General features: G+C 36.7%; 1 protein-coding gene across 13 annotated transcripts in view; it reads right to left on the bottom strand.

The window, feature by feature from the left end:
- Positions 1 to 238: 238 nt before the first annotated feature.
- OSBPL1A (oxysterol binding protein like 1A) overlaps positions 239 to 14,803 on the bottom strand; it is a 190,580-nt gene continuing 176,015 nt past the window's right edge. For all 13 annotated transcript variants that reach the window (XM_039844181.1, XM_039844190.1, XM_039844198.1 and 10 more), the window contains 7 exons: positions 11,046 to 11,153; positions 10,051 to 10,140; positions 9,664 to 9,790; positions 7,199 to 7,315; positions 6,432 to 6,555; positions 5,261 to 5,351; positions 239 to 1,468 (listed from right to left, as the gene is read on the bottom strand). In XM_039844181.1, the coding sequence (XP_039700115.1) occupies positions 1,366 to 1,468; positions 5,261 to 5,351; positions 6,432 to 6,555; positions 7,199 to 7,315; positions 9,664 to 9,790; positions 10,051 to 10,140; positions 11,046 to 11,153 (760 nt within the window). In that variant the 3' untranslated portion in view covers positions 239 to 1,365. The remainder of the gene's footprint in view (positions 1,469 to 5,260; positions 5,352 to 6,431; positions 6,556 to 7,198; positions 7,316 to 9,663; positions 9,791 to 10,050; positions 10,141 to 11,045; positions 11,154 to 14,803) is intronic.

The raw sequence follows: 14,803 nt of genomic DNA, 5'->3' as shown, positions 1-14,803 counted from the left end.
TTGGCATTCACACCAAATGAAGAGTAGCACTTCCCTATAATACTATACTAAGTGCTATCTTACTATACTAAGTGCTATCTACTTACCTCTGTGTGTGCTAGGCAGCTGGTTATCTCTTGGGACCTGGGGATGGCAGCACCACAAGGACTCCTTCATAAGGTCATTCTTGATAATTTAGGATGGTACGAAGTGGCGACATTAGTACACTTGAAAGTTTAAAAGAAATCACACTTTTTTGTAACATTCTAAAGCCTTTATTTAGCATCAGGTAGATTATTTCATTATAACACTTGTTAACTTCATGACAGCAATTAAAATAATTTACTGGCAGCTACCTAAGGCCCCTTGAAGTAATATCTCAGTCTGGGGTTGGGTGGATAAATATAAGCTTAATGTACCCCAATTAAAGGGGCAAAACTACTGTACAGTAGGTCTTCATACATTAAGTACAGAGGTGCCTTGCAAACTTAAAATGCACAAGACCTTCTGTTATATAGTTTGATACTTACATGAGTGCAACTTAATTTTTCTGGTGGCATTTGCCACTGGAAGTTGAAGCATTTAAAAAGGTTTGTCATTATGTAATGATGATGATGATTAAAATATTTCTAGGGTATTTTTTGTGAATTGCTAGATTTTTATACATATTTTCAATTCAAACGTACAATTAAACACCTTAATTCTAATGACATTGATTACAGAATTGTCAAAGTAAATTCCGAGCACTAAGATAAGCAAATGAAATGCCCTTTTCAGTTTAATTCATTAGAATTTTCAAATCAGGATACCTATTCTGAATAGTCAGGCATTTTTTCTTTCTGGAGGTGGGAAGGGGTAAAATGGAGAGGATTAGTTAGAAAAACAGCCATCTTACCAATGTAGTCTTTACAAAATGACATAACCTTCTCTGCATTTGAGCACATAAACATTGTATAGGAGTATTCTAAACATTTCAAAGTTACACCTAAAACATTCAAGCATGACAGCATAAAATATTCAAAATAACTTGATTTGGGATTACTATATAATTTCATAAAGCTAAAGTTACATTTAGGTATAAACCTTTAGTAAATATGGCAACAGCAACCATAAAAAGCATATTCTCCAGTTATCCAGCAGTTTCGCTTACCTCAATATAAAATAGTATTCCAAGTATGTCTGGATAGCAAAATTACCCATTTTCCATAACACTTTCATCACCAATATCACCTTATGCCCTACTTTTCTTGGGTGAAATGCAAGTTATGAGTGGCGTTTTTTTTTTTCCTTATTTTAAAAGATGAGTAGAAACCAAGGGAAAAAATTTAAAAACATAGATTTAAGACTTATTTGTAAATTAGCCAAATGCCCTGACTTGTCTGCATTTTAATAAATGTCAGGCAAATTAAAGTAGTTTCTGTCCCAGTAGCTGCCCGAGTAAAGCCAGTCCTGTGCTCCATTGTAGGGATTAGGACCTTGATGGAACCACCTGTTTAAAGAGAAAAGACAAGATTTACAGGGAAACTGTCTGAAATCACAGGGTACCTGCTGCTTCACTAGCTTGCAGTATTCAGAGTTATGGATTTCCAAAGAGTGTGAAGAAGTGATAGATTTTCTCTTTTGAGGGCTCATATATAGAATAATAGTCCAAAACGTGTAATGATACCATGCAAAGTTCTATGGATTTTCCACAGCATCAAGCAATAGTAGGACCTTCTGTCTAGTAGGGTTGTTAGAACCAACATTTGTATCTAATTGTTCAACTGATAGCCCCATTCCTTCTGCTAGAAGGCATTCTTTTAAAAGCCATTAGGAATGGGAACTAGGATAAAGCAATTAACTTCTACAGCCTACCTATAGTAACGTGAGAGGTGCCCGGTTCAGATTAAATGCCCCTCAAGCCTTTAAAACTGTTTTACAAATGAGCTTAATGTTAGAGAAGTTGAATAACTTGTTCAAGCTTACAACTAACACCAAACTTAAGTTTGATTTTAAAGACCATAATTTTTCAAATATACTATGCCACAAATAATCTACTGAAATTAATCTAGTCCAAATCTTCCTGGGTCTCAATTTTTGTCATGCTAATATGTATTGTTAGGTTACATCCTAGCTTTTAACATCCTAAATTGTCTTATCTAATTCTAGAAGAGCTGCCCTAATCATTTTCTTGCCCTAAGAAAAACATGTCACCCATTTCTCACAGTCCCAGTTTTCTTTAGGTAATGGAAAATCAAAATTACTTGCTCAAGAGGTTCACAATTAAATTTTGTGTAACATTTTGGAAATATGATTTAGTTGTCAGAGTAACATTTATGAAAACAGTTTTAGGTTTCACCATTTTTTCCAAATAAATTGCTTCTAAAAATATTTAACAATTAAGAGTGGTGTTAGATTTATCTGGTAAATCACAAATGTTCCTACTACCACAACAGAAGCATTAAAAACCCTGAGAGGAAAAGAAACTACTTTAGACTATTTCCTTGAAGGATCATATAGTAAACTGCCATTAGACCAAATTTTCTAGAATACTATTACTATTTTCTAGAATTTTCTAGAATACTAATACTATTGATTTAGCTTTGGGGATTTTCTAGTTAGAAAATGTAAAAGTCTACTTTAAATGATCAAGATATATATTATTCAGACTTTGGTAACCAAACTAGAAATATGTTACAGAAGCATTATTTGATCCAAATCACAGAATTTTTCTCTAATATGAACTATATAGTTATACTTCTTTGGATCTCGAAAGTCTAAGCAGTAGAGGCACTTTTGTCAAGTACTTCAGAAAAGCAGGCGAATCAAAATTAAGCAAGCTTCAGACCCTGCGCTACAGGATTTCTTCCACACAAAATAGAGGATGAAAAAGCTGCAAGAAGACATTTCGCAGAATGACAGGTTTAATAGCAAAGGATGTTTTTTTGTTCGCATGTAAGCAAAGTTCTCTAAAGGCCCCCATCTCCAAGACTCCCTCTGGGGAGTCACTTGTTCTTGGAGAGAGTTCAAACACTGCATGAGAGATGACCGCCTTGAAGCTCATGATCTGATGAAAAAAATTAAGGTTTCTTTCAAATTCTAGTTCTCTTAATTTTGAGCACTCAGGTCTGGAAACCTCTGCTGCTATCATCACACCCTCTCCACATACAAAAAAGTCTGGTCAATTTATCTAAAGCCAAACGTTTTAGGAAAGGATGAGTAATAAACAGGAAAGAGAAGGAGAATGAAGATTACTTTGCTACCTTTCATTCAATATTTCTGAGTCTACAGAGTCCACGAGTCTTTATCAGAAAAATAACATTCTATAAAATATTAACTCTGCACAATGCTCGTGTTGGGGGAGACAATGTCATTAATTTTTTTTTGGTTTCATCACCTGCCTCTCCTCTCTTTCAAATCCTGTGTCTCTCACCAGTACCCACGCTTCTTCCCCATGCTCATTAAAGTCTGTGAGCTCCTCTAGGAAAACAGGTCAGGATGACAAACAGCCATTTTCATAAGCAGGGCAGTTTTATAGCCTGAAAAACCCTGGAGCCTGAACTCTCTTCAGTGAGTGAAACGAGTATTAGCAGGAATGTCAGCTTTTAGTGTGGAAGAACTTGGGACAAGTTACAATATGTTTCTGAGTTTGATTTTTATGAAGCTAGTTAGCTCTACACAGAAGAAAATGTTTATTAAAACAACCCTACACCTGCCCTTACTCAAACTGAACTAAGCTATTCAAATATACACTACCAGTGGTGAAAAAAAAAACAAGTCAATGAATGTGCAATCTTCTTACCACCACTAGAAAAGTGCTCAAAGCACATTCTTTTGACAAAAGGTCAGCAGGATCTCTTTAAAGATCTGTATATTCATGTAACAACTGCTGGTATATGACACAGCTGTGGAAGAAAGGCTGTTAGAGTTCACAAGTGTAGCTCTTAGTTTTTATTTTTCAGGTGACAACAGAGCTGTTTAAAGCTCTGCTTTCTAAATGTTATAACATCTGGCAGTGAAAATTTTTCCTGGTCTTTTCACTTATATTGTATACTTGAAAATGTGACCAGAAAAATAAGAGTTAATAATTAGAATGATAGTACAAATGTGGGGTTCTATGCAAGAGAGACTAGAAATAATGATGAAATATATCAGATCTTTTCAAAAGGGATCACATCAACATAAAGCAACGTGGCTTTGCTTGAAGGATTAATGAAGGTAGAGGTTCTAATCACGGGTCTGTGGTTTACTAATTGTGTGCCCTTGCACAAGTCCCCTAAATGAAATACACCAGCATTTTGTTTCCCATTGTACCACAAAGGGATTTCTAGACTAATGGTTTTCAAACGGTATAACATGGAGTTTAGGGACCCAGGGTGTATGCCGGGTAAGAGAAGGTGAGGAGTGGCCTAGGGCCCGCCCTCAGCCCTGGTCCAACCACAGCAGCTCTGTCTGCATATGTTCTATATTTGCAGATTATTTATGCATTCATTGACAAAAAAAGATATTGGTGCTAACAAAAAAGTCCAAAAACCACCAGATTAGATGATATTGAAAGTTATTTCTCATTCTTACAATTATCTTCCTTTATGATGCAAAAGAGTTACCAAATAATATCTGCTGCATATTGGCTCCAAAACTGATTTAATTACTGAATTGTAGGACAATGGTTTCTATTATGTGATACCAATGTAGAAAAATGTTTTATTCTATTCTTAATTACAAGAGATTCTATTAATAAAGTGACTACTAGATAACTCCTGATTCTTAAAAAAAGAAAAAAAAAACTTTCAAAGCTTTGAAATTTTCTTGCCCACTATTTGAATGGAGTCCAGAATGTTCCTTCATACAAACTGCATTTCCACTGTATGTCATATCCCTTGTATTTGGAAGAGTAAAGGTACTTTCTAAATATATATGCAGACGGCCCTGTAATTTATCTGCATGTATAAACAAATAGCTCTTAACCTATTTTCATGCCAAAATCTGTAGTTCTGGATTTCATTTCCCTTCTTATATATGGAAAAGACAGGGTTTTGCTAGATAAAAAAGCAAGATAGTTTTCTTAATTGGCATTTACCTGCAATAACTGTGTGGACTATTTTAACCTTAATTTCCAAATAGTCCCTTTTCTCTCAGCTTGACTACTTCGTCAGTGGAAAGACCTTCTCTCTCAGGCCCGGAAACAACTAGGCAGAATTCACATGAGGCCTTGCTCTGCAGTTCACCACATCTGACAGCCCTGCCCTGCCCCACACAGCAGCCACCAAGGCTCAACTAAGGGGTCTAAAAACCCACGCACCTCGTCTTCCAGTCCTCTTCCGACTTGGACCTGGTTTTGCGGGCTGCTCTTTGTTTTTCCTCAAGTCGTTTTTTTTCTTCACTGGCTTGATCTAAAGTAAGAACATCAGTGGACAACAGTTATACTGCAAGGAAAGACTGCCAAGCGTAGTACTACTAAGCACAACTTTATGGAGAAGCACCATCCATATGTATTGGAATGAGCTCCATTTTATGAGAATGCAAACACCATAGTCAAACTTCAAATTAAAATTTTAACACATACCTAGGTTAGTAAAAGGCAGAGCTGGCATTCAAGACCCAGTTATCTCTTCCTATAGCCCATACCTTTAACATCTGCATTTACCAAAATGAACCTGCTTATTCTTAAGGCTAAAAAATGGTGTTAAAGTGCTTTAATGAAAAATTGGGTAGAAAAACTGAATAAATATGAAGTTTTCTAAATCCTTAGACCTTGCAGAGCTCCTTTAGATTCCATTCACAAGAAATCCAAACAAAATTTCCAATATACTGTTGCACTGTCTCACTGATAATTCAAAGAGAGTATCAGAATATTTAGTTAAAACAGGGTTTCTCAAACTTGGCTCTACTGATATATTGGACCAGATGATTCTTTGTAGGGGGCTGTCCTGTGTACTGTAGGATGTTTAGCTTCACCCCTGGCCTCTAAACACCAGTGGTAGCTCCCGAGATGTGACAACCAAGACATTGTCGCATATCCCCTGGGGGAAAAACTGCCACCTTTTTGAGAACCTCTGAATTAGAAGAAATTTAACACTACAAGATAAACATGTTTTAATTAATCAAGGGGAGGCGAAGCTCTTTTTTGAGGCTACAATATTTAAATTCTGAAATCTATAGTAAAATAATGAGAATAAAGCTTAAAATTGATGAAGTGCTATTATTTTCTCAAATCCCTCTCTGACATTTAAGATATGCCTCATCATATACACAATCCCACTGATATACAATGAATGCGAGCTAATCTACCTCAGATTTCCAAATTTAAAATAAAAGTTACTAAATTTAAAGTGAATTTTAATTTAAAAATTTCTAAGAGAGACTAAAAATGTTCGTACTCCGATAATGCTAATGATCACCAGGAATAAAAAACACCCAACATCCCCCAAAGAAATCACTCTTCACCGGCAGCACCATCAGATGCTAGTTACCAATTTCTCCATTTTCCATGGCTCTGATGTCAGGCCGTAACCTGCAGTCCGTCTTAGGAATCACACTCTCCATTTCCTTGTCTACTTCATTCAAAACCATTGCAAAGCTAGTAAAATTGTACATCTGAAAAGAAGAAAAATGTTCAAATTAACATATACCAAGGCATACTACACAAAGAAAACTGCTGAAGATAGAATAGGTTTGCTCCAACAGTGACCAGTGACCCTCCTTCTTTTATGTGGCAATGATGGTCCACCTGTCTCAGCCCATATATATCTAAATTTTTTTACTGAAGTCTGTACCACCTATAGGTATTAGCCTCAAAGAAGCAGCCCCTGCAGAATAAACATTCTCTACCACTGTCAACTTAAAGTAGGACTATAAGCAAAACCAACAATCTATTTTCTTCATTAAAATCATTACTTGCTGGATCTGGGGGGCTTAAACTGAAGAGACTGCATTATCTTATATTTAATGAGAACCAGTATTACCCCTAAGTCATTGTTAAAGAAGCCCCCAGAAGTCCCACCCAAACATATCTTCCCCAGCTGGGCGCCAGAAGGGATGGATGGCATGAATACACTGGGTGTCAGAGTGAGAAGGGAAACTGCACACAGAAGCCAGCAGAGGGACAGCTGAGGAACATGTCAACGACGACTTGCCCTCTGCTACATTCTGCCTGAGCTGGCCCCGCACATGTCATGGAAAGAGCACCATTGGAGCTGAATATAAGCAGCGAGGCCACATTCAGCAAGCCCAGTCTCACCTGAGCAGAATTTGGAGGCCGTGGGGCTATTCGCCACAGGAGAACACTTCCGGGGATAACAAACACACTTTCAGAATCTGGCATCGGCATTTCGTCTGACTCCTCAGATGTGCTCATCTGGAAAAAACAACATATGAATAAAATTAAAACGTTTTAAAAAGAATATACTAACAAATTGGAAAATAACCGCATTTATTGCACACCACTAAAATGTAAACCGCATGAGGGCACGGGCGCCATGACTTTCTTGTTCTTATATCTTAACCTTTTAACACAGTGTAGGGAGTCAATAAAACTGGTTGAATGACTTAAGTGCCCATGAGTCTCATGAGCTTGATATATTGTATCATTTAGTGTTATCTGCATTCAAGACATCATCATTCTTTACCTATGTTTTAATGTTCTTAAAGTTTTTTAAAAGACAGAATAACTCATTTGAGTATTTACTGAAACATTATGAGAGCTTCAAGGAAAGGTTAAATTCTTGGGGCAGTTAACTAAATTATCAGTGACTCAAAATCATTAGAGATCCTGAAAGCATTTGATTAAAAAAGAATTTAAATAGGTGTTAGGCTAAAAAAGAAATTTTTTTTTTTTTTTTTATTACCCCCATAGGCCAGAGTTTTGCTAGGAGCTCTATTTTTAGTCCTTACATAATAAACCTATGAGGATATATTATTACCACAGTTTATATATAAAGCCTTTAAGCCTTTGGAAGGTTAATATTCTCAATGTCAGACTAGAACTACTGCATGAGACACTTTCAGTGAATACACAGCTTAAAAAACAGCAGCAAGGAGGTGACGACATTGATGAGGACAAACTTCCCATGGCATCTGAATACGCTCAGGAACATCCGAAACCTACGGTAGCCAGATGCACACAGGAAGGAGAAAGACTAGACATGGAGTGAATGTGCGAGAACAATTTCTCTCTCCAAGGGGGAAGGCCACTTTTCTACAAAGACTGGCCAGGGAATTATGGGGCATGAGAGATATTTTCTGGAATTTCGCCAATGTCCTTTGCTGTCCCCAACCCCATCTCTAGAAAACGAGGGTGGATGATACCCGTATGTTGGTGAGTTTGTGTTTGCCAAGCTGCCTTGTACTGGCTGGAGCTGCTGCCAAGGAGTTTGTGTCAGGGCCCCCAGGACCCTGGAACACGTCCTTCTCCAGCCCCATCAGTTTCCTGACAGCTGCAGAAGTGTCAGTGCACCTCCCAGAATGCAGGAAAAGCAGGCAGGAAACATGGGATGTGAAGAGAAAAGCAGAACTGTGCACAGAGAGATGAAAGGAAATAAAGAAAGAAAAAAGCTAAAGCTACCAAAAAGCAGTATGCTCTGGTCATTTAATAAAACTCTTTTCACCTCAGCATCATGGTTAACTCGATTTAAAAGAAAGCCACTCAAAAACAAAATCTTCTGGTTTTGAAGATAAGGGCTTCTTAAACTTTTGTATGCAGAACTGCCCCCAAGAGCCCCAGAGTGTAATTTGGAAGGTCTGAGGTGAGCCTGGGAGCCTGCAGCTCTCAGATGCTGCTCAGGCTGCCAGCCCGTGGGCATGATGTGAGCAGAAAGGACTTGAGTCGTCTTTACTGTGACCAGATACTTATTCAGAGCCCTTTACATTTATCAACTTATTTGACAAATAGGTCACAATTATCTCCATCTTATACATAAAGGCACTGGGGCAGAGAGGAGGTGCCAAATCTGCGTTAAGGCTGCTCCACTCATAAATGGTGGAAACGGGATTCTAACCCGGAGCTCGTGCTCTGAACCATGACACTAGTCACTGGAAAGTGATAAGTCCTCAAATACTCTGTCCAAACAGGTGCAATCTTTCTTTAGCTCTCAACTCTCCTGCATGGAGGAAAGGGACAGGAATCTGCCGAATGTGAGAGCCTCACTGGGGCCCTGCAGCAAGAAGCTATGTGCCTCATATGCAGAAGTACTATCTGGATATTAACTGTTCCATAAGGAAGAAAGTTTAAAGCTGCACTGCAGTCCAGAAATGACTTCCTTAGCTAGGTGTCTTAACTTCAGTGATTTAGAGATAAGGGAGAGGGCAAGAAAAATGCTAATAAGCATGAAAAATAGAAGATAATTTGGGAGGAAATTTTAAATATTCAACTGATAACTTCTTATGCACATAAACAGAAAGGAAGAAAACTCCAACTTTCCAACGCTATGTGAATTCAAAGCTCCATGAACACACCTGTACTCTATATAAATTATGTCAAATGCTCACTACCAAGGCAGATTATCTGTTCCTTAAAAAGAATAAAAAATATGTCAATTATACCTCAATTGAAAAAAAAAAACATTCAGGAGAAAAATTACAGGCATTAGCAAAAAGAAACAAACAAAAAGGTCAAACTGTGACCCAATTAATAGGCCACCTCCAAAAAATTTAGTGCAAATTTAAGAATCCAATGATTCCTTTGATATCACCTTATAGAATGTTCACCTGTTTGCTGTTCTTCTTCTCTTCGGTATTTTTCTTATCATTTTTTTTGTAAGCATCAAAAGTGGCAGGGTCGACACTGTATAAACATTCAGTCCACTTCCCATAGAGAGCACAGAGCTTCTTTTTGCTGTCAAGAGAAACTGATGTTTAGCCAACGATTAAACCAGTGTTTTGCTGTAAGTGAGTATTATTATAAAGATGCTTATGAATCAAATTCTTTAAAGAAATAGATATTTCTCTTTCATTGTAGAAGAAAGATTTTTCAACATATTAAAATGCTTGTTTCCTAGATTATGGCAGATTTTAATATTGACATTTTATTTAGTCATTATTTTATTTATTTAGAATGACACCTATACTATTGAACATTTAAAATGGACATTTTACCTTTTATCTTGAATGTAGCCTTCAACTTTGTGTAATTCCTTACCAAAAAGGCCACATGGCTTAAAATTCAACACACATTTGTCCCCAGTCCTGTGAAGGAGATATGAAGCTCAGATTACTATTCAACATGGAAGAAGAAGTAAGGAACGACATGATAACCTTTTTAGCAACAGTTGTTGTTCACGCATTTTCTAGCATATGCCAGACTCCATACAGAGGTTATCATGATTAATCCTTATTTAGTACTGGGCCCACCATAGAGAAAAGATAGGCAAGGTTCATACAGAATAAGTGACTTGTTGCTGTAGAATGAATGTTTGTCCCCCCATCCCCAAATTTAGATGTTGAAGTCACAATCCCCAATGTGATGGCGCTCGGATGTTATTATTAGGTCATGACAGTGGAGCCCCTGTGAACAGAATTAGAGCCCTTAAAAGCAGAGACATAAGAGATGATCTTTCTTTCTCTGCCACATGATACAATAGGGTGGTGGTCTGCAACCAGGAAGAAGGCCTTGTCGGACATCGAATCTGCGGGCCTACTGATCTGGGGCTTCCCAGCCTCCAGAACTGTGAGAAATAATTTCTGCTGTTTAATCCGGCCTGCAGTATTCTGTTATAGCAGACCAATCTGATTAAGACATTCGTCTAAGGTCACAAAGTAGAATTTGAACCCAACTCTTCATAACTTTGATGTTCCTCCGCCCCCACTCCCCCTGTGTGAATAACACAAACTATACAATATAAGCAAAATGAGTTGAGGCTGGCATTAAGACTCACAGAGGCTGGAGAAGCTTAGCGTTCACGTGGTCTTTCCTATTCAGAAACTTCAACTAACTCTGTTCATTAAATGGATGGCTTCTATTTATTTAACGTTTATACTGCCTATACTTAATTTATCATCAGGCTCTTCTACAGCTTTTTTCAAAAAATGAAGTCCATTGATACCATATGATGACAACTGAAGAGATAAGTAAATACCCTAAAGTGTCTTACTTGTGGTTTGTGATTTCCACGTTGCCATACTGCTCAATCCAGAGTTTACCCACAATGATATTATGTACACAGCAGGTAGGATTTGTCCATGTATATGCTTCATTGTGTCTAAAAAACAAAAAATAAAAGCCAAACCCAGAAAAATAAGAAGTATTGTTTTGCTTAAAAAGTGCATTTGTCTCACATGCCATTACTCAGGATAACAAATTAGAGTGCTGGAGATAACTCAGCTCTATTGGTGTTAACTCACAGCGTAACAGGTATCATTCTAACCCCCTTATTGTTTCTCAAAAGGATGTAAAAGCTTAAGGAAAAAACTACATTTCCACCAAACGCCAAATAAACTATGTTTATAATCATCTGAAGCATTCAAAAGTTTGTTAAAAACATATAGAAAAATAAGATTAGAGGTAGAAAATAAAAATGAAGGTCTATCATTTAGCACTTTCCAAAGGAAGTACGTTCCAGCTTACCAAAGGGTCAAGTATGTGAATAAGCTCCAATTTTACATTTCCTTTGTTTTTGAAAAAAAAAAAGCTTTTATATCTTCATACATTTATCTTTAGATAGATGGTTTTAATTTTTAATTTACATACAATAAAATTCACTTTTTTCGGTGTACAGTTCTACGAGCTTAACGCAGGTATAGATTTGTATAACCACCACCACAATCAGAATACAGAACAATTCTATCACCCTCCAAAAAATTCACTCATGCTGCCCCTCCCGTCTAATCTCCATTTCATCCCTACTCCCTAAAACAATTGATCTGTTCTCCATTGTAATAGTTTTGCCTTTTCTAGGATGTCACGTAAATGAGATGATATACATGTAACTTTCTGATATTAGCTTCTTCAATTTGTATAATGCATTTTAAATTCTATGTATCAGTAAAATGTTCTTTCCTATTTCTTAGTAGTATTCCACTGAGTGGATATACCACAATTTAACCATTCACTCATTGAAGGACATCTGGGATGCTTTCAGTTTTTGGTAACTATGAATAACACTACTACAAACATTTGTGTACAGGTTTTTGTGAGAACATAAGCTTTCATTTCTCTAGAGTAGATACCTAGGAATGGAATTGCTGTTATGTGGTAAACATATGGTAAACCTTATAAGAAATTGCCAACTATCTTCCAGAGTGGCTCTACTATTTTATATTCCCACCAACAAGATATGAGATTTCTAGCTGCTCTGCCAACAGTTGGTATTGTCAATTTAAAAAATTATTTTGATTTTAGCCATTCTAATAGATATGTAGTGATATCTCATTGTAATTTCTTGTATTTCTCTAATGACGAATGCTGTTGAGCATCTTTTTGTGCACTTAACTGTCATCCATATATCTCTTTTGGTGAATCATCTGTTCACATCTTTTGCTTAATTTCTTATTCTGTTGTTTTTTTTTTACTGTTGAGTTTTGAGAGTTCTTTATATATTCTGTTTAAAAGTCCTTTGCTGGATACATGATTTGCAAATAATTTTTACCCATCTGTAGCTTCTCTCTTCATTCTCTGAACAGTGCCTTTGACAAAGCAGAAGTTTTTCATTTTGATAAAATCTAATTTATGAATTTTGTCTTCTCTGGGTTGTGTTTTGGTATTCTATCTCTATAAGATATTTTTACCCAAAGGTCATAAAGATTTTCCTATGTTTTCTTTTAAAAGATTTATAGTCTGTACATTTTATTTTAGCCTATGATCTATTTTGAATTGTTTCTATGAGGTGTGAGATATTATTTGAGGTTCATTTTTTAACATACGGATGCCCAATTGTTCCCACACCATTTGTGGGAAGGACTATCCTTCACTGAATTGTTTTCCCAGCTTTCTAGACTCTCTCCTTTGTTCCAGTGATGGATGTGTCTATCCTTTTGCCAATATCATAGTGTCTTGATTACAACACCATTAGAGTTAAGTTTTAAAATTGAGAAGTGGGAGTGTGTCAATTCTGTGCTTATTTTTAAAATTGTTTTAGCTGTTCTATTTCATTTGCCTTTTCCATATAAATTTTAGAATCAACTTCTCTATATCTATCAAAAATCATCCTGGGACTTTTATTTTGATTGTGTTAATATAGACTGCTTATACATCAATTATGGAAGAACTGACATCTTAACTATACTGAGGCTTCCAAATATATTGAGACATAGTATGTCTCTCCATTACTCAGATATTCTTTGATTACTTTCATCAGTATTTTGTAGTCTTTGGCATACAGCTCCTGTATGTATTTTATCATTTTCATTCTGCTATTGAGCCTATCCTAGTTATTGTATTTGTTATTGTATTTTTCAGTACTAAAATTTCCTGAAATACTTCTATTTCTTCACTAGAATATCTTTCCATTCATTTTAAGAGTGTTCATCTTTATTTCATAAAACATAGTTATAATAGCTGCTTTAAAGTCCTTGATACAAATTTCAGTATCTGAGTTATCTTGGGATTAGAGTCTATTGATTGTTTTTTCCACTGTGGGTTAAGATTTGCCTGTTTCCTTGTAACGACAGGTTATTTTGGATTATACGCTGAACATCTGAATATTATAAGACTCTGGGTCCTCTTAAAAACTTCTGGAGAATATTGATCATTGTTTTGTTTTAGTAGGCAATTATTATAGCTTCAAGCCATAAGTCCTGACCCACTTTCTGTGGCTTCTGATTCTAGGGTGAGTTTAATTTTCAAAGCCTTTTCAGTGCTATTCATATCCATCCCACTACAGCCATTTGGGGATCTGGGCACCGGTCCACATAGTAGTTCAGATCGCAAGGCCTTTAGTGTGCCATTTCAGGCCATTTTAATGCATGAGCATAATGATGAGCTTAAGAATTCATACACAGCTTTATAAGATCCTTTTCTTGAGCTTCTACCTCTCTGTGATTTTCCCCACACTCTCAGGTACCATAGGGGTTTGGCTGGCAATCTGGAGTTTTAGCCTCACTGAGCTGTCTTGTATGTTCCACAACTGGGTCTTCCTCTGGGGCAAAGAGGTGAGAGAAAAACAGGGATTCTCCTCTCATTCTTTGGACCACAGGAGCCCCTTAATCCTGCTTCTCTGCATTTTAGGTGCTTGTGTGGCTGCTGCTGCCACTACCACTACAGGTACATATACTTATGGGCCCCAGACTTTGTTTTGGGGCAAGGCAAGGAGCAGAAAATAAAAAGATTTCCCCAATTCTCTATATTCCACAAGGGTATCTTTCCAGCTCCTCTAATCAGAAAGAGGGTTCCTCTTGGAACTTTTTATGTCTTCCTCCACTGCCCAGTTTTGAGATTTAGGCTGTTCTGACTCTAAGCCAGGAGATATTAGGGATCAAGAAACTCACTGCATATTGGTTTTCGGGTTTTTATTTCTCTCCCCAATTTACCTGCTATTATTTACTTTTCAGAGTCCTCAGACAGTTGCTTTATGTCTTCTATCCACGTCTTCAGTTGTACTCAGTAAGGAAGACTGGCGAGAATGGACATTTTAACTACCTTAACTAGAAATGAAGCTGCCTTCGAATTGAAGGCTAACCTTTTTTTTTTTTTTTTTTTAATGGAAAAGAACTTCCAACTTCCCTAATGTCTAAGATGTGCCACACAATTGTTATTTTAATATTTCTCAAAGTGAATTCATTTTGAAAGATGGTTCAACAAAACATTACCATGATATAGAGAAAACTTGTTTCGTTAGAACTGCCATGGAGCAATTAACTCCATTCTGTCTTAAAACAGATCCAAACATGACAGTCAAACATCAAGTTAAACTTT

The sequence above is a fragment of the Pteropus medius genome, unplaced genomic scaffold, assembly GCF_902729225.1.
Source record: "Pteropus medius unplaced genomic scaffold, Ma_sr-lr_union100, whole genome shotgun sequence".
Classification (NCBI taxonomy): domain Eukaryota; kingdom Metazoa; phylum Chordata; class Mammalia; order Chiroptera; family Pteropodidae; genus Pteropus; species Pteropus medius.
The sequence above is the reverse complement of the archived record's forward strand: the minus strand, read 5'-3'. Positions and strand labels throughout refer to the sequence as shown.